The 25,142-nt window shown below is 39.7% G+C and overlaps 1 protein-coding gene across 1 annotated transcript; it reads right to left on the bottom strand.

Annotated features, from left to right (window-relative positions):
• Positions 1 to 339: 339 nt before the first annotated feature.
• Positions 340 to 24,761, bottom strand: LOC139723221 (circularly permutated Ras protein 1-like). Its single transcript, XM_071634481.1, has 18 exons — positions 24,624 to 24,761; positions 23,246 to 23,308; positions 21,173 to 21,295; positions 20,066 to 20,248; positions 16,660 to 16,945; positions 16,145 to 16,201; positions 13,007 to 13,265; positions 12,324 to 12,372; positions 11,682 to 11,850; positions 10,660 to 10,747; positions 9,427 to 9,630; positions 8,135 to 8,339; positions 7,054 to 7,302; positions 6,387 to 6,509; positions 5,203 to 5,298; positions 4,028 to 4,119; positions 2,196 to 2,328; positions 340 to 1,326 (listed from the first exon to the last, which is right to left on the bottom strand). The coding sequence occupies exons 1-18, from the start codon at positions 24,759 to 24,761 to the stop codon at positions 1,180 to 1,182; spliced, it is 2,664 nt and encodes an 887-aa protein (XP_071490582.1). The 3' UTR covers positions 340 to 1,179.
• Between the last annotated feature and the right edge of the window lie 381 nt (positions 24,762 to 25,142).

The raw sequence follows: 25,142 nt of genomic DNA, 5'->3' as shown, positions 1-25,142 counted from the left end.
ACAGAGACAGAGAGAAACAAAAGGAGACTAAAATCTCTATGGCCATCTGTTCTGTCTACCCCATTCATGGAATGCAGATAGGTTGGTCAAACAGGAATTAAAAGTGACTACATTCTGTAACAGGGCTGCCAAACAAAAAAAGAAAGAAAACAAATAAATCAAATAATCCCAATGCACCATAAACAATCCCACCCCAACAAAAAAAAACAACAAAAAAAAAAAATCTGAAGACAAATGACATATTTCACTTCAAGATGTTGAGAAATTGCACATATCAGGCTTGCAAAATTAAATCTCAAAGACATATTCTAATAATTCTGCATGACAATGCCCCCCCCAAAAAAAAACAAAACAAAAACAAAAACAAAAACAAAAAACAAAAACAAAAAACCAACTAAATAATTATGATAAAATATACCAGTTGGAAGCTGCATTATCCCATTGAGGATGGGCTGATTTTGCTACAACACTCATTTCCCATAGACACCTGCTCAAGTATACTGAGGACTAGTCTTCAACACTACAGGTTAAGACTGCATGAATTACACTATGACATGGAAAGTTGTAGATTGCTGGAATCAGATGTGTCTCAAAGTCTAGGGGACTGCTTGCATTATATTCTGTTGTGGGAAAGGTTGTGTATAGTATGTGAAGAATCCCCACATTTTACAAAATAGAGGTTTTTTTTTAATCTCAAAGTAAGTCATAAAGAGATGAAATCTTCACAAGCAAATTTCTCAAAATGTCACAATGGGAAATGGGTCATATTTTGGTTATCCTGATGACGCCACCTCGCAGAAAATGTGTGTGTGTGTGTGTGTGTGTGTGTGTGTGCATCAACTTGCCACCAGTAGACTTTTACTGATGTCAACTGGTAAACAGTGTGATTTCAACTTGTATCAATTGGTTTTCATAAGAACTGCTTATTTTGTTACTGGAAGATTGGAGTTGCTTTCTGGTTTCAACTGGTACCAGTTGAAACCAGTTAAGACCAGTTAAAACCAGTAAAGAACAGTTGAAAATTTTAACTTGTTTCTAGATCTATGGGTTTGTACTGGTTTTTCGACCTGGGTGTGTGTGTGTGTGTGTGTGTGTGCGAGTGAGAGAGAGAGAGAGAGAGAGAGAGAGAGAGAGAGATGTTGGACAAGGAATTGGTCAGCCAAGCTTCCATTAGTTTGTTCACTTGTAATCGTAGTATTTCTTCCTGAATGCAGCCCCCTTGCCATACTTGGCTGACATCATGCGAGATTTGCCCTCCGCTGACTGGAATGCGGTGTTATGAAGGTTCAGGCAGAGATTGGTCTGGGCATGCATGAAATCCGAATGCTGTAACAAAAATTAAAGCAGAATGATTTGTAAAGAAATGACTTTATTCGCATATATCATGTCTTATCATTACCTATCCTGACGCATGATAGAATACACTTTTGTTTGTTCTAGCCCATCTGAATTACGGAATTTGCAGAGATTAATGGGCCTGATCCCAAGCAATAACTTGTGGGCAAGGCGAAGACTGCATTTTGCTGGTGAGAAAAGCTCTAAAATGTTGTGACTTTATCAGGGTAAGAATGTCACATAAACAAAGAGTACTCTGATCTCCCTGCTGAATTTCTTGTCAAGCTTCCTTGTAACCAGTTGGGTTTTAAGATCAATGTTCCCTATCAAAGAGGCAACAGCAGTACGATTATCAATGTGATATGTCAGTCTCCCTCCTTGCCATCTTTGTGACAGTTTTTTGGGAGGGAAATAGTTTTATATCATTGTGAGGCCGAGACTTATAGTGAATTCAGAAAAACCATTAACACTGATGTGGTAGCCAGCTTTCGTTCCTTTTCTGTGATAGCTTTTTGGAAGAAAAATGTTATAAATGATAGTGAGGACAAGACATCTTATATCTTATATGTCTAAAAATGCGACCCATGACAACACAAGCCTGATAGCAAAGACACTGTCAGACAGGGAGGGTGTTTCATCAAGCTGTTCTTAAGGTTACAAATGACTTAAGAACGACTAGTGATCAGTTCTTGTGCTGAATTATTGAAATTCTGCTAAGTATAGCACATTAGAACTGATCACCAATCGTTCTTAAATCGTTCGTAACTTTAAGAACAGCTTTATGAAACACCCCCCTGGCTAGTTAGATTCTGGTACTTCTATCATTCTTTAATATGGGACTGAAATACCCTTGCACCCACCTCATGCTCCGGTTCCCCATACACATCGTCGAGGGCAGAGGCCTTGTTCAGGAACTGCACCGTAGATTCCACCTGGTGACTTTTGGCCTGTGGTGATGCACTGGTCCGCTGCATCATCTTGGCAGCTGCCCACCTGAACAGGGCGAGAAAAAAAAAAGTCAGAGATTGGCAACACACTGGGACATTGAAGTTAACCACTTCCTTGACATACCTGCATAGTGGCTTTCAATATGTCGCAGGGCGGTATAAGTGAACCAACTTTCACATCATATGTCATGCACTTGCACAGGCATAATGGACATCAAAGGGGAGGTGGGCACATGCAAAACTGGAAAAGTATACCAGTGAAAGCTGAGGATGCACATACCCAATTAAAAATTCTGAATGAAATACAATTAATGAGAGTGTTAGTTTAACCCTAATAAGGGGGGGGGGGGGGGCGGATTCTGCCCCCCCTTCAGATCTCGCCTATGGAACGCGCGATCGCGCCAAAAATCGGCACACGCGACACCCGCGACGTATTCTATCAAAATGTATGGTTGCTTTCTCTGAAAAATTTTTCTTATATTTGATATTAATTAATTATTGTAATTTATGCATAAAATCACTTTTGGCTCTAAATCACTTATTAATGCTCCAATTAAGCTAATTTCTTTTTAAAAATGTTTCTTGTATCATTCTTCTGAGACATAGGATAAAAAAAAATCTGTATCGAAATTAATTTCTTATGTATTTTATTGTTTTTTGAATTTCTTATGTATTTCTTTGTTTTTTGACCTTTTGTTTTTGTTTGTTTTTTGGCCAAAATTTGTCACAGACATTTTTCGAAGCATTATTATGCTAAAATAAATTAATTTCGGCCATTCTAAGTGAAGATATGAATTTTTATGTGAATTAATTGAAAAAACACAATTTGCATTGGATTTGTACACAAATCACGTTTTGGAGCAATTTTGGGGTTGACAAATTTTCTTCAAATGGGCGTCGCGTCAAAACGGTATGCGTGGGCGCAACAATTTGGGTCTCAAAAGTTGCGCGATACTTGAAAGAAAAAAGTCATGAAACATCGCGGCGGGAGCTTATCGTGTTGCAAAGATATTGCGCGAAACGTCGAGGGGGGGCGGATTCCGCCCCCCCCCCCCAGCCTGATTAGGGTTAACCCATTAGTAACTGAACCACCTGAAACCACCTGTCAGATTACTCCCTAAAACGTCCGAAACTGCCCGTCCGATTTGTTACAGTTTTATGCTTTACTATTCTTATTGTTTTCATGTAGAATATATAACTACGTAATTTTAAAGAGGTCAAAGGTCAACAAAAGTACGTCAGAATTAACGCTATGGCACACAAGTCTCTTGGTAAAGACTGAATAGGCTTTCAAATAAACACAACCTATAATAGACAAAAATACACATGCAGAGATCTATTTTGCATGATTTAGAATATTGTCGAAATGAAGGTAATATTGCCGTACCTTCCACGAACAAAAGGCCATTATGTATTGAATCTTCAGTTGCTAAAGGGTTAATAGAAATTTGAGCAAAACCAGATTACTGAAAAGAAAGTTGTGACCCTGTACACGTCAGCAATTTTAATGCACTTCCTTGCAAAACTTCAAAATGCAATTCAGTGTATTCCATTCCTTGCTCCCTGGATAAAATCTCCCTCTGTTGATATTCAACTGCAAGTAATGTAGTTCTAGGACTACACAGGAAAACAAAGAAAACAAACAAACAAACAAACAAGCAAACAAACAAACAAACAAACAAACAGAACCAAACAGGGAGACAGTAGGAACAAGAGAGTTAACAGGAGATTCCACTGCGACTCACATGTGGCCCCTGGCTTTGGTCTTTTCACCCTTCTCGCCGAACTTTGCCGCCTGCTGAACGGCAGCCAGTCCTGTCACAGCGGGGTCCAGCTCCTGCAGGGAGACCACAGAAAGGAAGACTGATTGATTAAAATATCATAGAGTCATAGGTTTGACTCCTGAGTGCAGCTTTGGTAGAAAAAAAGAAACCCAAAATCATGTGGAAAAGACAACAACAAAAGTTTGTTTCTTTTTCTACCACCTTCCAGGACAATGTACAGGTGAGACAGCAGAGGTCTATCACTGGAGGAGAAAAGAGAAAATATTGGAAGAATTCAATCCCTCATGGGTGACTCTTGCAAGTTGACTATCCTTCCATTAATTGTTGTTGGTGTTGTTGTTGTTGTTTTTTTTTCTGAGCAAATGGTTTCACGCTGACAATTTACTGTGTTATGTGACTACTTAGCATGCCACTCCCTAAGACAGTTTATCTGTTTGGGTTTTTTTTTTTTTGGGGGGGGGGGATGTCGATTTGAATAAGGTTTGGTGGTTTTATTTTGATTTGGTTATTCATTCAAAGCAGTGCACACAGGATTTTGCACAATTTACCATGTTGAACAGTATGCATCAGACAGAAAATACAAACAAAAGTATCATCAATAAAATGTGTAAGAAAAAAAAAAGCCACCTGATCAAACTTTTCAGTTGAAACAGATACAAAGAAAATCTGTGAAAGAAATTTTCCCGAGAAAGTTGCCATAGGAGGAACAATGCGTGTCATACAAAATACAATGTATACCCGGGTTCATGCTGAATACATTGTATGTCATTCTTGGCACAACTGGGGAAATATGCATTGATTTCAGCAGTATTTGAATTTTGGGTGTGCAGAGGAAGAACAGACATAAGGCTATGAATGTAAATTGGGACTCATTTTAATCAACCTAGCCTATAATTTCAACATAAATGTCATCGACTAACACAGAATTGACTGTATGTAATTTCCAGCTCAGACTAAAAAGAGAAAAATAGCTCAAGTATTGTAAGATAACAGAATTTTCACCAGTAGTATTCAGTGGCTTTTTTAGGCATTTGGCAGCTCTTCCAACACTTTCATCCCTAACAATAAAAGAGTTACTATAAAGCCATTTGAAGAAAATGAGCTCAAGCTTTTGTAGTTTGTAAAGTCATGTTTACCATTTCCATGGCTTGGCGGTCTGCTGTCGTGTCCCTTTGTTGAGTTATAGTTCTTACGAATCGGCGACCGTCAGTCTTCGTGTACTTGATTTCCACCTTGAAAAAAAAAGAGAAAGCAAGTGTTTGTGTGTTTGTTTTTTAAGTAGCTCTCCGTAACACAGGATTATGCTATGATGGGGATACTTTAAACATGCGTAATACATATATACACACAAAACACAGACAAAAACATTGCATATATTATTATAATCATCATTATCATTTTGTTCGGCATTTCAGACATCGCACATGAACATGGGTAAACACAAAAGACATTTGATTCAGCAGAACAAAAATAAGATAAAATATAACTTAGACACAAAGCAGAGTTTTTAGTTAGTTCAGAGATGATCGCAACAGCTCAGTGAACTTACAACATCCAAACTCTATTTTGAATATCCATAATACTGATATGAGATCTAAAACACAATAACTATCAATGTAATTTGAAACAAGACTCATAACCCCCAGGGATAATGTTTGTAGGTGAGCGCTTTGAGCACAACATTGCATTGGAAGTGCATTGTAATTTAGGCAGAACAATATAACAGCAAGAAAAGCACTTGGAGAGCGCAGACCTTTGCAAAGCAGCTCATTTCCACCCATACACGGATGCTAAAAATTTACCAAAGATAAAGAAACCTTGTGTTTACCTGGTACCTCATCGGCTTCCTGCTGCGTGGCGCCTTGAGCAGAGCACGCGCTTTAGTGCGCATATGCAAACCTCGAATACGCGCAGCTTGAACTCCAAAGTTCATTGACCCTATTTGCCAAAAGATTGAAAATTCACAAAAATTCCTAAATCACTACCAAAATTTAACCATCTATTCCTTGTGTCACAACCAACTTTTCCTGTCTGTTTCATCCAAATCTGATGACAACTTTTTGAGATGTTTTGCAAACAATTAAACAAACAAATAAACAAACAAACAATTAACAAACAGCAGCAAAAATATAACCTCCCTGGTGGAGGTAACAAGGCAAACAAAACTACCGTCCTAATCATTCTCTTTTTTCACCATGATATCATCAATACATCTTCATTTGTTTGTGTCACGTCACTCTAAACATAGTATGTTTACAAGTTTCTGCAGAATAGTTCAGTAGTTATATCCAGCAGTGCATGGCTGTATAATACACCTTACCTGGAAGGGAAGCTTGTCTTGTGTTCCCTTCTCTCCTGGTTTGAGTTTGAAGCGGAAGGTCAGGTCCGAGGAGCGGCGCACATTGCCCATGTTGACAGTCAGCCGATTGCCATCTTGAACGACCTGGTTTGGAGAAACAGGAAGCCAATTGAAAAGTGGATAATGTGCGGCAATTACACAGGAGTCTGTATGATATTCCTTATATCCTGAATGATGCTTCCAATGGTATCACTTTTCAGGTTAAGATTATGATTAAGATTACTATGGACTGCCATTAAATGAAGTTCTTGCGACTGGCAGTTTTCTTTCGTTAGATCAAAATTCTGATATAACTGAATAACTAAACAATAAAAATACATAGAGTGGATGATGCTGCTGCCTGAATTTTTACTTCGGTGTAATCCAAATTTCATTATAATTGTGTTCGTTATAACGGGAGTGCACTGTATGAAAATTTGTTATCTTCAACGATGAAATAAACAGGCCTTCCATGTCTACAGCTTCTGCAGCTAATATCCAAAGTTGGAAACACCTAGACATCATGAATTCACTCACATACGAGGCACTCCTTCAGTATGAAATACCATACACAAAACTACTGTTGTTGGGTACTTTTTTTTTTTTCAATTTGTTCTCAGAGAAATCTGATCATGGTGTCAAGACTCACCCCTTCAGTCATGCTCTCGTCAAACTGGAGGACTGGGTGCAGGATCATGGTCAGCTCCACATTGGTGGCCACCACTGGATCCTGGCCTATCTGTCGGATCTGCCGGGTCAGCTCGTGAGGGTCCAGAAGATTGAGGTTGCCATCGGTGATGGAGACTGCATTGCTGACCGTCTCCATCTGGAGGCTCTGGTTGGTCTGGATGCCGATGATGGAGATGGTCGTCTGCTGCTCCTTGGCACGATTCCCAATCTGGGGGTGAGGAACCAATGGAGAGAGTGGTGAGAGGGTGGGAGAACTGAGAGCAGGGAGGAGGAATGCAATCAAGGACAAGGAGTGAAGACAGGGAAGGGTGGAGACAGGGATGGGTGGGGATAGGGAGGGGGTAGAGGTAGGGAGGGGTGGAGACAGGGAGGGGTGGAGGTAGGGAGGGGTAGAGACAGGAAGGGGTGGAGGCAGGAAGGGGTGGAGGCAGGAAGGGGTGGAGGTAGGGAGGGGTGGAGGTAGGGAGGGGTAGAGACAGGAAGGGGTGGAGGCAGGGAGGGGTGGAGGCAGGAAGGGGTGGAGACAGGAAGGGGTGGAGGCAGGAAGGGGTGGAGGCAGGGAGGGGTGGAGGCAGGGAGGGGTGGAGGTAGGGAGGGGTGGAGGTAGGGAGGGGCAGAGACAGGGGTCGGGCGGAGACAGGGAGGAGTTGAGACAGGGAGGAGTTGAGACAGGGATGGGTGGAGGCAGGGAGGGGCAGAGACAGGGAAGGGGCGGAGACAGGGGAGGGGCGGAGACAGGGAGGGGTGGAGGCAGGGAGGGGATAAAGGCAGGGAGGGGCAGAGACAGCGAGGGGCAGAGACAGGGAAGGGGCAGATGCAGGGTAAGGGCGGATGCAGGAAGAGGTGGAGACAGGGAGGGGTGGAGGCAGGGAGGGGTTTTTCAACTAAACCTTGATCTTCACATTTTAAAAAATCATTTCACCAAGATCACCTTTGACATTTTTTTTATCTTTGCTGATTGAGAGTTAATTGCGACCTTGTCAGGGTAATGTCGTAAGAGGTCACATTAGACAGGACTGTAGGCTGGAGAAGGGACTCACCTGGCGGTAGAACTCAGACGGGTCATTAGCACCTTGCCTGCTGTAGCCGCCCAGTGACCCTACGCCAACGTTGGGCTCTCCGTCTGTGCAGAGGACAATTTCTGAGCCAGGGTCCTTGGCCAGCAGTCCGATGGAGACGCACAGGGCTGGGCCTAGGGCTGTAGAGCCTGCTGTGCGCAGTCCATTTACTTTGGTCCTCAGCTCTCTGTCGAGTGCAACAAACGGCAGAAACACACACTTTAGGAATGAGCATATGATTGCAAAGTAATTTCAGTGCCCATGATACGGTTGGTACAAAGCACAAAATAAACCTAATGCATGCCAACTTAACTTCACGACATGGGTTTTCAGGATATCTCTGTGCAGATGATATTAGCATGTGTTAATAAAAAAAAATCTAGTTAATGGCAACTGCCATCTGTCACACAGGAGTTCTATGAGTATTTCTTTACACACATACAACTGTACAAGCACATATCATATGACATGGAATTAGTACAGGGTGACTACTAGCATACACTTTGAGAACAGCAATTCATAATGGAATATTGTCTGAGTGCGTTTTTCTACAATTCTTTAAATATGTCAGACTAGAGTGATTAAGAAGCTGTTGCCTGAAAGTTACAGCCTTCATTTACAACCCAGCATGAAGATCACACATGGAAAAGAGCTTATCTTGAAACAAGAGACCCGGGGGTCACGTGCTCACCTGAGTATCGCAATTTCACCTTTCATGCATTCTTGCACACTCTTACCCGAGAACATTGGAAACTTATGCACCCCTGATTCCACTAACCCCACGAACAAACTGTACTAAGTCATAGTATTATCTAAGCCCTATCACTTCAGGTTCTAGAGAAGATTTTTAAAGATTCCTTAATTTTAGGGGGTTTGGGCCCCCTGGGGAACCCCCAGGTGGGCCATGGTGCCCATTTGAACAAATTGAGATCCTATCCACCTAGGGATGCTACCTGCCAAGTTAGGTGAAAATCGGTCATGGAGTTCTCAAGAAGAAGATGAAAATGTAAAAAGTTTACGCACGACAGACGACGGACGACGGATGACGGACGCCGGACAAAGAGCGATCGCAATAGCTCACTTGAGCCTTCGGCTCAGGTGAGCTAAAAAGAAGAAGCATCATCAGCATAGGGGGCATTTCACGTCTGATCCGTTAGTTGCGTGCGAATGCCTAAGTAGAATACTTTTAGAGTGAACTAGATTCTTTGATTTGTTCATGGATCCAAGGATGAAATGACAGCTGAGATATTTGGAAATATAAAGCTCAAACTTACTCCACCGAGGCAGGGACAGGACGCATGTTGAAGTTTGGAGCCATCCTCTGGCCTTCCCCGATGAGGCGCTCCATCGAATTCAGGTTGTCCGACACCGTCTGGCAAACCTGGGTGCCGTCCCCATGAACTTTGACCTGACTCTCAAAGGTCACGATGCCGACCCGCTTGTTGCATTCCTCATCTGCCTCAAAGAAGTCAAGTTGCCTTCACAGGGAAAGAAAAAAACAAAACATAGAAAAACATGCATCCTTGCATTACTATATTGATGAGGCAAAGAATGATACTTTACAATCAAGGAGTGATTTTACCCTTTGACTGCACACACAATCATATACTCCAAAATGCAATATTATTGTACAATTAGTGCATGCTTTATCATGAACTCAACAGGATTATAGAATGACAATACTAAATTATTGCGAGTGCTGTTTTGTTTCAGCGAGGTGGCAGGCCGAGGTGAAATTGAACTGCATGAGGGATAATTTTGTATTTGGAATTCTATAGTCCAGTGCTGGTACATCAATGCACCATGCACTATTAAATTGTTACAGTAAATAAACCCCTTGATCTACATGTATTTTTGTAGGTCTAGGCCCTACTTGATCTAATTCTGATTTAATTTCGATCTAAGATACAAAACTTCCTTATCTTTCAAACAAAAAGAGCCCTGAAACCCAAATGTCAGCTCTTTAGTGCTGGAACACTCCAAACACTAAAAACTTAAAACTGAATGCTGGGAAAGGGATTCCCTGTGCCAAAATTAACTATATAGGGCACGGCTGTGCCCTATACCAAAATATTCACATGATCATGTGATGCAATCCAACCAATCACAACGCATATCATATTTCACCTATTTACTATGAATATAAAGATATATATACGCACACATACACAAACACCTAAATCATTTGAGTAAACCTGTCATCTTATTGACTGAAAGCTAGACATCATTTCCATCATAACTCCTCTGAGAACTCTATTTTCACCTTCAGTCTCAAGATTTGTGTTATCTCAAGAAGAGCACATCACTTGTGCTATTCTCATGTCTATGCAAATTAGTGCTAGAGATTCAAAGGAACAAAATTGTACACTCGTTTATCTCTGAACAGCTTATCTTTATTCAGAGTAAGAGAAAATTTCCAGTGGTTTGGCAATATCGCTGTGGCTGGTTACATAAAAGGAGCCGCATCCGAGGCAATGAATTGATAATGGACATATTCCTGACGATACCTGGTGATAGCTTGCTTCATGCAGTCCAGACGAGTTATAGATGCATTCCCTTGGCGCTGTCCTCGAGAGTTCAGCTGCATCCAGGCGGCTAAAAAAATATGGCACAGGACAAAATTTGTTCTATTTGTTCATATTTAGGAGCAAGTGGAGTGCTTAAACCACAGCAATGGAAATGTTAATGATATGTAACTCATATAATCACACATTGAATAGAGTGCCACTTAAATATGTTATATCACAGTCTCCAGTATTTGGGTAATAGAAGGCAGTAATGGCAATCAGAAATAGATAAAAGTGCCAACATGCATTTACAATATTTCCACAGTGAATCAGCTTGATGAAAGGATATGGAAAAGTGGGCACTGTAATCCTTTAAATGTGAAAAATGAATTTGATTTGCAGGGGGGGGGGGGGGAATGAGTACTCACAGAAAAAAAAAAAAATCTAGACAGCCCTGTATAAGATTCTGAAATCCCCATAATTAAATTTTGTACAAGACCAAATGGGTTCTGGCAGCCATCTGGTTTCCATTTCAATTGCCTACAACTGTTACTGGAAAGTTAAAGTTGCCTTCTGGTTTCAACTGGTACCAGTTGAAACAAGTTAAGACCAGTTAAAATGTTAATTGGATTCTACTGGTTTGTATTTTACCCGGGTCACATTCATGTCTTTAAATATGAGCTATTCTTTGATGAAGACTGATAATGATTGACTAAACTTGTAATATAGGTCTTAGGTGTCTGTATCAAAATAAAGTGAACCCATAAAAGTAAGCTGCTTTACTTTGATCTTGCAAAGATACAAACCTAGGAAAAAAAAAAGAAGAAGAAGAAATCCATGAAAACTGTATTAGGTGTAGTTATGAAGGTGAATCATTCCATAAAATACACCTCAAGAGAATACTGGTCAAGCTTCCCTTTTAAATCTATAGAGGGAGATGAGAGGCATTCTATGGTGAAGCTGATGAGCAGACAACGGGTGAAAGGATAAATTTGAAAAAGAGACTAGAAATGACAGAGTACCTTGGAGCTCTGGAAGCTGTGTTGTCTGCGCCATGGATCCGCTCATGTCCACGCAGTAGAGCAGTGTGCCTGCCTTGGATGATTGCTTGCCCTCTTCACTCTTGGTCGCCTCCTCCATTTTCTCGGGAGCTGCCTCCAACAAGTAATCCACACTTGCCTCTTTTGGAATCTGGGAGGGTTTCAAAGGCAAGAATTTGCATATGTTTCTGAAATTATCTGCCTATTTGACTGAGTGACTCTGAGATCTATGGTATACAGGTACTCTAGAGTAAATCAGAAATAATTGCAAGCATGAAACTTGCTTGAATTTTGTAAGGAACTACGATTCATGAAAGTAAAATGCACATCAAAATTTTTTGGGCTACATAATCAAGTACATGTAGTATACTTGGAATTCTTTCATGCTTGGCAATTTGCCAAAGTTTCATGCTGGGGGAAAAAAGGCCATCAGCTCCAAGCTAACAAAATTTTCATGCAAAGAAAGTTTCTGGTTTTACAGTAACTGGCTCAAGGAAGTTTTGGTCACACTGATGTAAGACAAATACAACAAAATGCAATAAATTGACTGCCATCTTTGAGCACTGGCTTAACTTTAACAAGTTGTAGACAATGAGAAGTGCAAAAGAATTACAGATGGCTTACCTCTTCATCCACGATGTCCAGATTTTCATTTGACTGACCACAGAATTCACTGAGGAATAGAGATAAATGAAAAGCAATGAGAAATTTAGAGCAAACAGACAGGGTGTTTCTCAAGGTCTTGAACTTAGTGTACTTAGTGTACCAAAATTGTTATCAAATCGCTCTGGTGTTTCCTAATGACATAAATGTTGTAAACTATATATAAATTCTCATCAAATCAACAGAGAATGTTTCCTAAAGACTTAAACTAGTTAATATACCAAAATTCTGATCACATCCAAATTTTATCATCCGTGACCTAATTTCTTCATGAACTGCACTCCAAAATGTATTACATATAATGTCCAGGAAGAAAGAGAGAGACCACAGAAGTATTGGAGAGCATAGAGACTGAGGAGGAGCAGGGGTAGAGATGAGCAAGATGACAAAGCTGGGAAGGAAGGAAGGAAGGAAGGAAGGAAGGAAGGAAGGAAGGAAGGAAGGGAGGAAGGAAGGAAGGAAGGAAGGAAGGAAGGAGGGAAGAAATGGAAGAACACAGAAGAAAGAGAACAGAATTCAGAGGAAAGAGAACAGAGCAGAGACAAAGGTGATAAGAAAGAGGCTGCGCTTGAAGAAAATAACAAGAAATTTTCCCACAAAAGCTGTTACATTCTGGAGGCAGTATTTGCTCTTTCAGTACGTACCAAGCCCATGTGCGCTGGTCCCCTTCGGGAGGTTCAAGCCTTGAGATGTGAGACAGGAAAACCTGGCACTTGGAGTTGGAGCAGCGCACGGGGTCACCAGTCATGATGACGGGATCTTTCTGCAGGGAGCCCAGGGAGAGGAGAATGACATTGGCGTCGGCACGGCGATGAGATTTGGGTGCAGATACCGTCTTCTTTGGACGTGCTGATGGCATCGCCATCATCGGTGCTTGTTGAACGTTGAGAGATGCGAAAGAAGCTGTGCAATCACAGATGGGGAAACTTTAGGATGTGTTGGACAGGAAGATGTGATGGTAATATTGTTACGAATATTTTCTTTCTCTTCCATTCCTTTACCCCATTAAGGACAGTTTGATTTTGCTGCAACACGCGTTTCCCATAGACACCTACCCAAGTATACTTGGGATTCATTCTCAACAGGTTAATACTTTCTTGATAGGGGTGGAACAGGAAAAGAACAAGGGACATACAGATGCCAAATAGGGCATAATGTATTCAAGCAGAAAGAGAAAATATCGTCAGTGGTACCAGCAAAAGTTTCAACAGCACAAAGAAAACATTGCTTCTTAGCTTTTTTTTTTGTTGTTGAAAAATTGCTCCCAATTTTGCAAGGTAGTTACATCTTCAGGTGTGAGTTTCTTCACTTTGTCTCCCTCTACAAATCAAATTTGTTAAGATCACAATTGCTGATCTGTAAATTAACAAACATGTTGGGGAAAAAAAGGAACCAGCAGGACTCCAACCTGTCATCTACTGCTTTCCGGGCAGCGACACTACCACCAGGCTGTCCCCGGCTGCCAGCAGTGACACGATAAACATGGAACAAATACCCAAGCTCCAAAACTCCGACATTGTTAAGTAGTCCAAGGTGGACAAGGCATATTCAAGGAAAGAAAGATATTATTCAGAGGGATGAATAATATCTTTCTATCATAGTTACATCCTGTAGCATAACAGGGCAATTATCCCCGGTGAACTATGACCCCCCTCCCCGGCTAAATACTGGTTATTGATACGGCAGGGCTCCACACTAACTTTTATTTTTGGTGGCCCAAAGGCAAACATCCGACCTTTTTTGGTGGCCTGACCAGGCCACCAAATTCTTCATTTCTGAAATTTTGGTGGCCCAACGTGCGTTTTTGGTGGCCCTGGGCCCTGGGCCACCGGGCCACCGTTAGTGTCGAGCCCTGGATAAGGTTAGAGTAAAGATTAGGGTTAGGGTTACGTTTAGGGTAATGGTTTGGCTTAGGGTTAGGATTAGGTTCAGGATTAGGAATTGTGTCAGGGAAAGGGGCTGGAGTAATTGCCCAGGGGGTAATTGCCCTAGAGCCATCTGTAGCATATATGTTTGGAGGTTACTGGCTCTGCCATATATTTTGTGAATATAATATTTTGTAAATTGGGACATAACCAGACAATTTCATAAGTGTTGATATGTGAGATCAAGAACCACAATGATGGCATTAGAAAGAAGCTTTATCCCCATTTACAAAAGAAAACTTCAGTGGTTTCCCACCTTTGAGGTAACAAACAGTGTTACGGGAGGCAATGTTTTATGAGTTATTAGTTTAGAAAATATTTGTGAATGAACAAAATTTGTGGAAATCAAAACACTAAAACAAAAAATTGAATATACAGTATTTTTAGCATTTCAGTTGCTGTCTGACAGAAGGACTAAGCATGCAGATGATACTGTGTAGAACTGGAAATTTTTGGTTGCATGAAACTTTCACAAATTTTGCTAGGAGATGAGATTTATTAAAGTAAAATGCATGTGAAAGTTTTTTTTTTATCTACACAATGCATCGAATGCCAGTACAGTGTAGTACATCATACGAGCACTAGCACAAGTACACTATACTAGTGACACACATTGTTTTTTGTTTTTAAAGATGCCTACTTAGTAGCACGCTTTCAGTTTTGCTGTGTGTTATTATATGGCCAGCATTGTGTATAAAAAAAGATCCTGTGTATTACTCGTACATGTACTATACTCATAATTTTTTAATGGTTGGCAGTTCGCAAAAGTGTCATGCTGCGAAAAAAGGCTGTCAACTCTAAGTTGCAAAAGTTTCATGCTGTGAATATTTCTGGTTTTACGGTAGTTAAGGCCATGAGTAGCCTATGCATTATGGGTTTTTAACTTGAAGACAATGCATGTACATGTGTGGATTCAAACAAACAAATATACAAACAAACAAATGCACAAAACAAGCAAATAAACAAATACCAATAATGAGTTTGACAGGAGGTTGTCTGATATTAAACATGAATTTACAGGACATGCAAACGGAATTGTTCCAATATGTTTGAGTTTTTCAAGAAGCAGAGGTGCATTATTGGAAAGGTTAGAATTACATAAAAATGTGCGAAACACTTCATACACGTCTACCACCAAATGATAACCAACTACGCATGCATTTTATGAGCACTGAATGTTTAAAAGAAGAAAAAAGAAAAAGAAAAATTGTGAATGCTGGGTATAATATGAAAGGAATTTAAAGCATTTTCTAGCTGTCAGGCTTGGGTTTTACAGCATACTATAAATGCTAATTTAGTCACTGCTCAACACATGCAAATAAGCCAGTTTGGAGGTACTGTAGCTCATGTGCACATTGGTACAAATGACCTTCCATTTTTTCTCGGTTGGTTTGGCACTTACACTCATTTTCAAAGTGACATGATGCATTTAAGCTTGCCCAACACAGCAATATATGGAATTTATCACTAATGTTCAAACAAAGAATGAACTTGCGTTGACCAGGTGACCAAAATGGTCTGTAAGCTTTAACCCTTGGAGAAGCAATGATTTCATTAATTTTCACTGAATGTTAATTATCAAACTTTTTCAATAATTATCAAACTTTTTCAATAAATGTCACCATAATACAAGGATTGCTGTCAGGTGGATGTGCTGGGAAGTGCCATTTACAAGGATTACATGAGTAATCACTGTATCCCAAATGCTTACAAATGTATATATGTGAACTGAACTTAAAAATCACTTTGCCACAAATGACCTTTTTCTGTTAGTGAGCATAAGTGGAATTCTAATCTGGCTTATTGATCATATCAATACAAGAAAAGGGAGACTATATCATTAGAAAGTATGATTACCTTGTTGATTTCTGGCAGATTTACCTCTCAATCTATTGAGAAAGCCTCCTGCTTTCTCTGCAAACAATTGAGGATGATATTTTGAAAGGATACTTTAAAACAAATATAATGAATACCAATATATGCATACACATAGATATCAAGTACCAGCATGAATTTAAACTGCAGTTCATTTTATCTACATGTGTGTATACCTTGACCGTGCATATTCATGTCTCCATAAAAGCCACTCGACACAAATAATGCTTTGCCAGCCATAGAGATTTCTACCCTTTCTTTGCTTAATTACTCAGTTACTTTCAACTACATGACCAGCATAAATATTTTGTTCCATTTTTGAAGTTGCTCTTCATATTGAGTCCAAAGTGACCAACATTACAATTTCCTCGACATGTAAAACTCTAAGTTCCATGCTCTAGTTCTACATGACTGTCCCTGCCTTCACCCAAATCCTGCAATTCTATCAGTTTGATTTTTTTTCTTCTGTATACATGTATGTAAAGTCTTTGACTTACTTGTCGGCTTTGGAGGAGCCTGAGCGATATTTGAGGTTGGGGTAGCTGCAGCACCAAGGCTTCTTGGCTTTGGAGAAGCCTGCGGGATACTTGAGGTTGGGGCAGCTGCAGCACCACGGGCAGGCAAACGTGGAGGGATCAATTTGTCCGCAGGAATTCCTTTCACCTTGATTTGCTTCACGTAGGAATCCTCGATTGTTGGGTCATAGTCGCTCACGAACATGTTCTGGACAAAGCGTGTTGCGATTGAAGATTTGCCCACGCCGCCTGAACCAAGGATGACAATCTGTAGGGAGGTGGGAACATAGACTCAGTGAAACAGACACCGATGCAGTTACCAATATTGTATTGGTAAACTAGAAATGTCGCTATGGCGACTGGTATGCCTCCACCAGAATGCATGATTCTCCTAACAGGTCAATAGTACTATAATGTTTTCACAAAGTGTGATGACAGTTTCACACAATTGGCAAAATATCAAAATGGCAGGTTTGTCACAAATGTGTTGAATTTTCACTTTCCATGAACTACGTTTAATTGGATGAATGGCCATATTGTCTTAGAGTGCAGGTATTTGGGGATTTGACGATTTTCGCTTGACTTCTGACCCTTTCATAAATTTACTTTAAGAAAGAAGTGAAATTCAGCACTTTCACTTGACCTTTGACCTTTTGGTAAGAAAATTACAAGGTAATCTTTAGTTGGTAATACATGCATACACTAAATCTCAAGAAAAAATCCTGCAGGCATGCATTAGAGGGAAAAAGTGAAATTTTGAGGAATTAACATTGACCTTTAACCCCTGACCTTTGACCCATGACCCCTTCATTCCCTAGATAATCACTGCTAGTCAGTGCATGCATATGTACACAGTTTCATGAAGATACCATGAACAATCTGTGAGATATAGAGAAAAAGTGAAATGTTAACATTTTCACTTGATCTGTGACCTTTGACCTCACAACCTGAAAGTCTCTCTGGAGAATCTTTATTTGGTAGTTCATGTATACACTAAGTTTAAGAAAATACCTTCAGGCATTGCATAGATATGGGAGAAATAGTGACATTTTGAGCAATTGACCTTGACCTTTTGACCTTTGACCTCAAGCATGCACGCCAAAAAGTTGATAGGCACAACTTCGCCCACTCATACAGTATATGCATGCCAACTGTCATTAGGATGCCTCTAATGGTTTTTTAGTTATGCTGTCCACAAAACTGATTACGGACGGAAGGTGGGAGGGGCAACCCGAAAACATAATGCCTCTGGCGACACTTCATGGCGGAGGCATAAAAATGATTGATACTTCAATTCTGCTTTAAAGCATGAGGAAATATTGGTGAGAATGATGATGGTTCTATCTTACACATGACATTTTGAAGAGATGTAGTAGCCATGATAAAAAATCATGGGCGTACATACTCGAGCAGGATTCGAACCTACGACCTCCTGATCATCGGACAGGCGTCATCTCCTCTAGACCACCGAGCTTTCGCCCGACAGCAAGTGGCAGTTCTAATCCTTATAGCATGCAGCGGGTACTGCTTTGTTATTCAAATTCATGAAATTCTTCCGTCGAGATGTTTTCATTGCAACTGATTGACAAATTGCCCTACATCGACGTAAATAAGCACTGAATTGATCAGTGTTTTAGTAGTAGCCATGATAAAAAATCATGGGCGTACATACTCGAGCAGGATTCGAACCTACGACCTCCTGATCACCGGACAGGCGTCATCTCCTCTAGACCACCGAGCTTTCGCCCGACAGCAAGTGGCAGTTCTAATCCTTATAGCATGCAGCGGGTACTGCTTTGTTATTCAAATTCATGAAATTCTTCCGTCGAGATGTTTTCATTGCAACTGACTGACAAATTGCCCTACATCGACATAAATAAGCACTGAATTGATCAGTGTTTTAGTAGTAGCCATGATAAAAAATCATGGGCGTTCATACTCTAGCAGGATTCGAACCTACGACCTCCTGATCACCGGACAGGCGTCATCTCCTCTAGACCACCGAGCTTTCGCCCGACAGCAAGTGGCAGTTCTAATCCTTATAGCATGCAGCGGGTACTGCTTTGTTATTCAAATTCATGAAATTCTTCCGTCGAGATGTTTTCATTGCAACTGATTGACAAAATGCCATACATCGACGTAAATAAGCACTGAATTGATCAGTGTTTTAGTAGTAGCCATGATAAAAAATCATGGGTGTACATACTCGAGCAGGATTCGAACCTACGACCTCCTGATCACCGGACAGGCGTCATCTCCTCTAGACCACCGAGCTTTCGCCCGACAGCAAGTGGCAGTTCTAATCCTTATAGCATGCAGCGGGTACTGAGCACTTTGTTATTCAAATTCATGAAATTCTTCCGTCGAGATGTTTTCATTGCAACTGATTGACAAATTGCCCTACATCGACGTAAATAAGCACTGAATTGATCAGTGTTTTAGTAGTAGCCATGATAAAAAAAGAATTTCATGAATTTGAATAACAAAGCAGTACCCGCTGCATGCTATAAGGATTAGAACTGCCACTTGCTGTCGGGCGAAAGCTCGGTGGTCTAGAGGAGATGACGCCTGTCCGGTGATCAGGAGGTCGTAGGTTCGAATCCTGCGCGAGTATGTACGCCCATGATTTTTTATCATGGCTACTACTAAAACACTGATCAATTCAGTGCTTATTTACGTCGATGTAGGGCAATTTGTCAATCAGTTGCAATGAAAACATCTCGACGGAAGAATTTCATGAATTTGAAGAGATGTAGTTTCAAACATGTAGTGCCTGTATCTATTCAATCATAAATATTTTCAGAGGGCAGAAAAGAAAAGGAAGAAAAAGGAGGGGAAAAATGGGGAGGAGGAAAATAAGGTCCCCTTCCTTCCACCCCCCCCCAAAAAAAAGAACCCTCGAGAGGGGAACAAAAACAGGAAGGAGTTGGAGGGTGTGATGGTGAACAAGATACAGAAGAATACCACGGCAAGTGCCATAATGTGTCTCGCCCATTCCCGCACAAGAAATTGTACACGAATGGGATATAACAGATAAAAAGAGATATAAAAGGGTAAAAATGTATGGCAAAAAAAGAAACGTGCCATAAAAACTTAACATTGGGCCCTTAAATTTCGTTGACCCCTGCAGTGTGACCTTTGACCTTGTGGTGATCATCCACTCTCCAAGGGACATCTACCATCCAAGTTCGGTCACATACGGACCTATGGATCAAAAGTTATGACCCATAATAGGAACGTGCCATAAAAACTTAACATTGGGCTCTAAAAGTTCGTTGACCCATGCTTGCGACCATTGACCTTGTGGTGATCATCCACTCCCCAAGGGACATCTACCATCCAAGGGGTGTCTCCATCAAATGTTATAAAACAAAAGGATCGTACATACCTTGTATTTAGAGTCATAGCGAGGGATCTCTCGGACCAGGGCCTCAAAGCTCTCCGGTACATTGCTCCCAGTCAGGGCTGAAGTCTCCATGAAAGCCATGCCATGTTTGGTGGCAGCAGCCTGTCCTTCAGCAGCGGTCACCTGTCTCTCACTCTCAAGGTCACTCTTGTTTCCCACGAGGGCCTACGCAATAGAGAATAAGAATGAAACAATGGTATTGATAAAAAATAGTAGTAGTAGTAGTAGTAATAATATCAATAATAATGATGGTAATAATAATAACTATAATAATGATAATAATAATAATAATAATTATAATAATGATAATAATAACAATAATAATAAGAAGAAGAATAATGATGATAATAATATTAATGGTAATAATAAGAATAATAAAAACAACAATGTGTATTATTATTATTATTATTATTATTATTATCATTATTATTATTGTATTATCAGTATTGTTATTAAAACTATATAATCATGTTAAAACTGAAAAATGAACAATAATCCTATTACAAATACACAAATGCACACCCACACACCCTGCCCCCCGGACACACACTCACACAAGTTAAAAACACAAATAAAGACACAAGGCATTGACACACAGACCAACACACACACATGGACACACAATGGTGCGTAATAGTGCCGTTCTCCTTACAAAAATTACAAAAATTAATGGTATGCTCACCATCTCACTATGCCAATTCAATATAGTGTGCGCACCAGAGCTGGTCAAAATGGCAAGCATTGTGGAGTATAAAATCTCAAATTTTTTGGTGACCAACATTCTCACTGCACAATTTTTGTGCCTTTTAGCAAAAAATTGCACAAATTTGTGCACTTTGGACTGTGACCCAAATCTTGCAAAAAAATGTGTTATTTCTGTTCTCACTGTAAATATTTCAAAATTTGGGTTGCAATCAGGGTCAAGACCTGAAAAAAAAAACCACATAGTTTTTTTGGTTGGTATTTTTTTTTTTCATTATTTTTATTTATAAACACAATTTAACAGCACTACTGAATGGTGGAATTAATGGCCGCCATTGGAGCAGTAACAATCAGTCAGGACCAGCTAAAAATCAAACTTCAACTTACAGAGGGAATGTGCTCGACATCCCTGATCCGGAGACCGAGTTCATAGATCTTGATGGCCTCATCCAGAGTCTTCTTATCCGTGATGGAGTATACTATCATCAGACCCTGGGCACTTCTCATGTACTGTTGAGAAGACACAGTGAATCAGTAATGTACAGGAATACCACCAGCAGAACAAATACATGAAACATCAGAGAAGTTCCAAACATCCACACCCCCCCCCCCCCCCCCCCCCCCCCGTGATATAAAGTAAGACAAGTCCTCTTTGAAAAGGATCTATCATAATGAACATTTTTATCATTTTACCTAATCATAGCATGACTTCCTGATATTCATGAAATTTTGTCCACATGCTACATCATTCAATCAGCTCATGAACATGGTAGAACAGAAATAATCATGCAAAGCATTTCTTACTCTTCAAAGATATGATGACAAAATATTGAGGTAATGTTGTGCTACTGCCCCAATCTTTTCTACCCCATGAAAGAATTAGCTACAAAAAATTGCAAGAATACAATGATATATATTTTTTTCTGGTGGTCTATCCAGGTCACTAAAATTCTTAAATTCTGGTGGCCCAAAAAAGAAATGTAGTGCCCCAAAATAAACAGAAACATATCAATCCATATTGAATCTTACATGCCCAATCGGGCCACCAAAGGATAGACCTCTTGGAAATTTGGTGGCCTGACATTAATTCTTAGTGGCCCCAGGCTACTGCCAATTTTAGCCCTGCATGTTATTCTCAACTTTCCAAAATTTAGATAAGTGTCTATACCTACAATAAAGGTGCAGTATCTACTATTCATTCTTAATTTCTTCTTCTTCTCTTTGTCATTTCTAATCTTAATCATCATCATTATTAGATTTCTTATTGATAATCATTATAACCACTATTATCAGCTTAATTTTCACCTTGAATTATATGTTATGACTTGAACTACCTTTATTAATAAGATCATCATCAGGCAAGTATACATTATGGAAAAGGATAACCTATCTAATTCAATATCAGGCTCTTTGTTTAAAATGAAAAAGAAAAAGATAAAATGTACATCGTATCCCCTTTTGAAGAATTGACATTGTAAGACTTTTGACCTTTTCCTTGATATGCAGGTGCTACACTTTTGTTAAAGTTTTCACAAGTAATAAAGTGGATTCTAATGCATTGCACTGAAAAATATAATACAGACCTTGTCTATATATAATGTTCTGCAATTCATAATGGGTTACGGCAATTAAGTGCGAAGACTGGGGATGGCAGAACTAAACTAGAACTTGGTGTCACTTCCCTGTTGCTTCACTATACCAATCTGTGAACAAAAAATCTCCTCTAACTATAGTATAGCAAACACCACTTCATAAATCCACAAACAAGCTATTGCCAAATGATTCCAAGATAAAAACATGCACTGAACAGTTGGTTATAAAGTATCAATTGATTCTCAGTAGTGTACACAATGACACATCCGAGGTCCGGCTCTTATATTTGGATCAAATATTTGTTTTCCGGTATTCAAGTTAAAAGTATCTCTATGCTGCACTGATGTCCTAGTGGGGTATCATCATATGATCTTGTCTGATAAGATTGAAGCCAAAAGTCAAATATTAACTTAAAGCAACAAAGTACTCTGAAGCCTGCACTACATTTGGACAATGCTAATTCAGTAATCAGCTGTTGCCAGACAAAACTGTAAACCAATGTAACAAGTAGAAAAAGAAAGAAAAAAAAATAGCAGGGCATGACAATGGATCATAAGCTGAAACATACAAACAAATAAAATACAAAGAAGGAAATGCAATGCCCTCTTGAATTACTCATCTTTGATCCCCAAGTGTGTACTGATATATTTAATCAATTTAAAGTCTACAATTGCTTAGATATAAGTAATTTATGAGAAAAGTCTGAACGATAGAACAAAAAGATTTGACAGTCATACATAAGGGCTCCTACCGATAAATATCATGACGGCCGGCCAGCTTTCAAATTTAAAGATCATTGTCGCTCACCGTCTTGTTTCTCACATATTGATTTAATTTGCTTCACATGCAAATGACAAGAATCCTTACCTGATCCCTCATAGCAGAAAACTCCTCCTGTCCAGCAGTGTCCAAGATGTCCAGTAGGCATGCCTGTCAGAAAACACATCACATCCACCAATTTATTATCAAAAGAGCCTACCACACAGGGAGAATCATCAACTTTCTTACATATGATTATTGAGCTTATTTATTTTGTATAGATTGGTGCGCCAGCCATCTTTTAGCTGATCTATTTCCCTTCTTGCAGTTCTTGTATCATCAAGGAAGTCTAGAGCTACTGTGGTTCTAATTATCAAGGTGGTAATAAAAGTTTGAGTCATCTGGGTGTGTTCTGTGTGCATAAATTTTGCTTTTTAAAAGTACAAAGAAATTGATATTTTTGAAAATGTTTTCCACCTACTGCACATGATATAAGGTCATAAAAATCAAAATGAAATACAACTCTAAAATGTGAATAAAAGGATGACAAGTAGTTTGAATTGCTTTGAATCAAGTTTAGCAGGATCACAAAAATATATCAAAGGTATAAAAGGGAAGAAGGAAACAACGATGCACACACTTGAAAAGCATATGACATATATGCAAAAGTCTAGTTTTCATGCATGGCACAGTTGTTCAACAAATCATGTTCTGCCACTTTAAATTAGATTTCAGTGCTCCTTCACTTCTCATTTTCAACAGAAACTGACTGATTCAATATAGATTTTTGTTTTGTTTTGGTTTTAAATTCCATACACTTTTCTTTTCAAAGTAAATTTCCCAGATTCTCTTTTACTCATATTTTTGAGGGTAAAAGCCAAATTATTTACTCAAGCCATCACCTATTCGGAATTTTGCATTCCTTTCGACATGTACTGGACCTTGTAAATACCAAAGCATTGTTCTCAGCAGAGTACTGAAAAAAAATAAGAGCAGTGACAGGTCAAAGGTTGAGCTGTTGTGAGTGGCAACCCAAGAGAACAATGAAGTGCCAACAAAGCTTTTGCCATATGACAAACTGAATGACCTTGCTTCTTTTGTGAGGACCGATATATAAATTTGGCCATTTCCTCTATTGTATGGAGGTTATTACAATACTTCAAGCCATACTTCTACAGATACGATCCCTGTATTAAAACCCATGGTTTAAAAAGAATGTGCATAAAAAATATATATGGGTGTGCTGGAAATTATGAGTTGAGTTCGTTCAACATATACTGCCTCACACAATGGCAACGGTATCTTGCCTTCTACCAGAAGCACAAGATTTGTGAAGCTAACATTGTGAAGATAGAGTTGCAACAAATAAAACAGGCATCCCTACCTATATTCCAGTAAATCTAACCACTTCAAATTGGCATATCAGTACCAAATCTAATGACTTGTCTCATCTAAGCCACCATTAGTTGTGGTAAAATGACCTTACCTCGCCTTCTTCATCATCTTTGGAGCTGACTTTCATCTTCAGGTTGCCGAGGCCACCAGAGACTTCTTCGTCATCAAACGCTTCCTCCTCTTCATCGCTGGCATCTCGGCAGTAAACGTACTTGCTTCCAAACTCCATGGCGAGTCAGTCAAAGTCTGGAGCATGAAACAAGAAATAATTTGCATACTTAGCCAACAGGGATACGTACTGAAAATTGCAACAAAAGCAGGTTTCCAGAACAGGAGTACTCCTGAAACAACTAAATGTATAAACATCTGTTTGTGTACTGCAATGTGTTACTTTAAATGAATTAACATAATGATCCAGTTAAGAACAATTCTAGTAATGGGTATGATAGCAAAGTAGAGTAAAAGGGAAAATAGGTAATGTTACAGAATTCTCACCCCAATTCTCACCCCCTGCAACACAATCCTCATCCCCACTTATATGGTCACTTAGCATTTTCCTATTTCCCTCACTCAAGTTGACCATGACAACAGTGTTAGCTAGGGCAAGGTT

This window comes from Diadema antillarum, unplaced genomic scaffold (genome assembly GCF_040938485.1).
Source record: "Diadema antillarum isolate AM-2024a unplaced genomic scaffold, OU_Dant_1.0 scf00000183, whole genome shotgun sequence".
Classification (NCBI taxonomy): domain Eukaryota; kingdom Metazoa; phylum Echinodermata; class Echinoidea; order Diadematoida; family Diadematidae; genus Diadema; species Diadema antillarum.
Note: the sequence above shows the minus strand (reverse complement) of the source record. Positions and strands in the feature narration are given on the sequence as shown.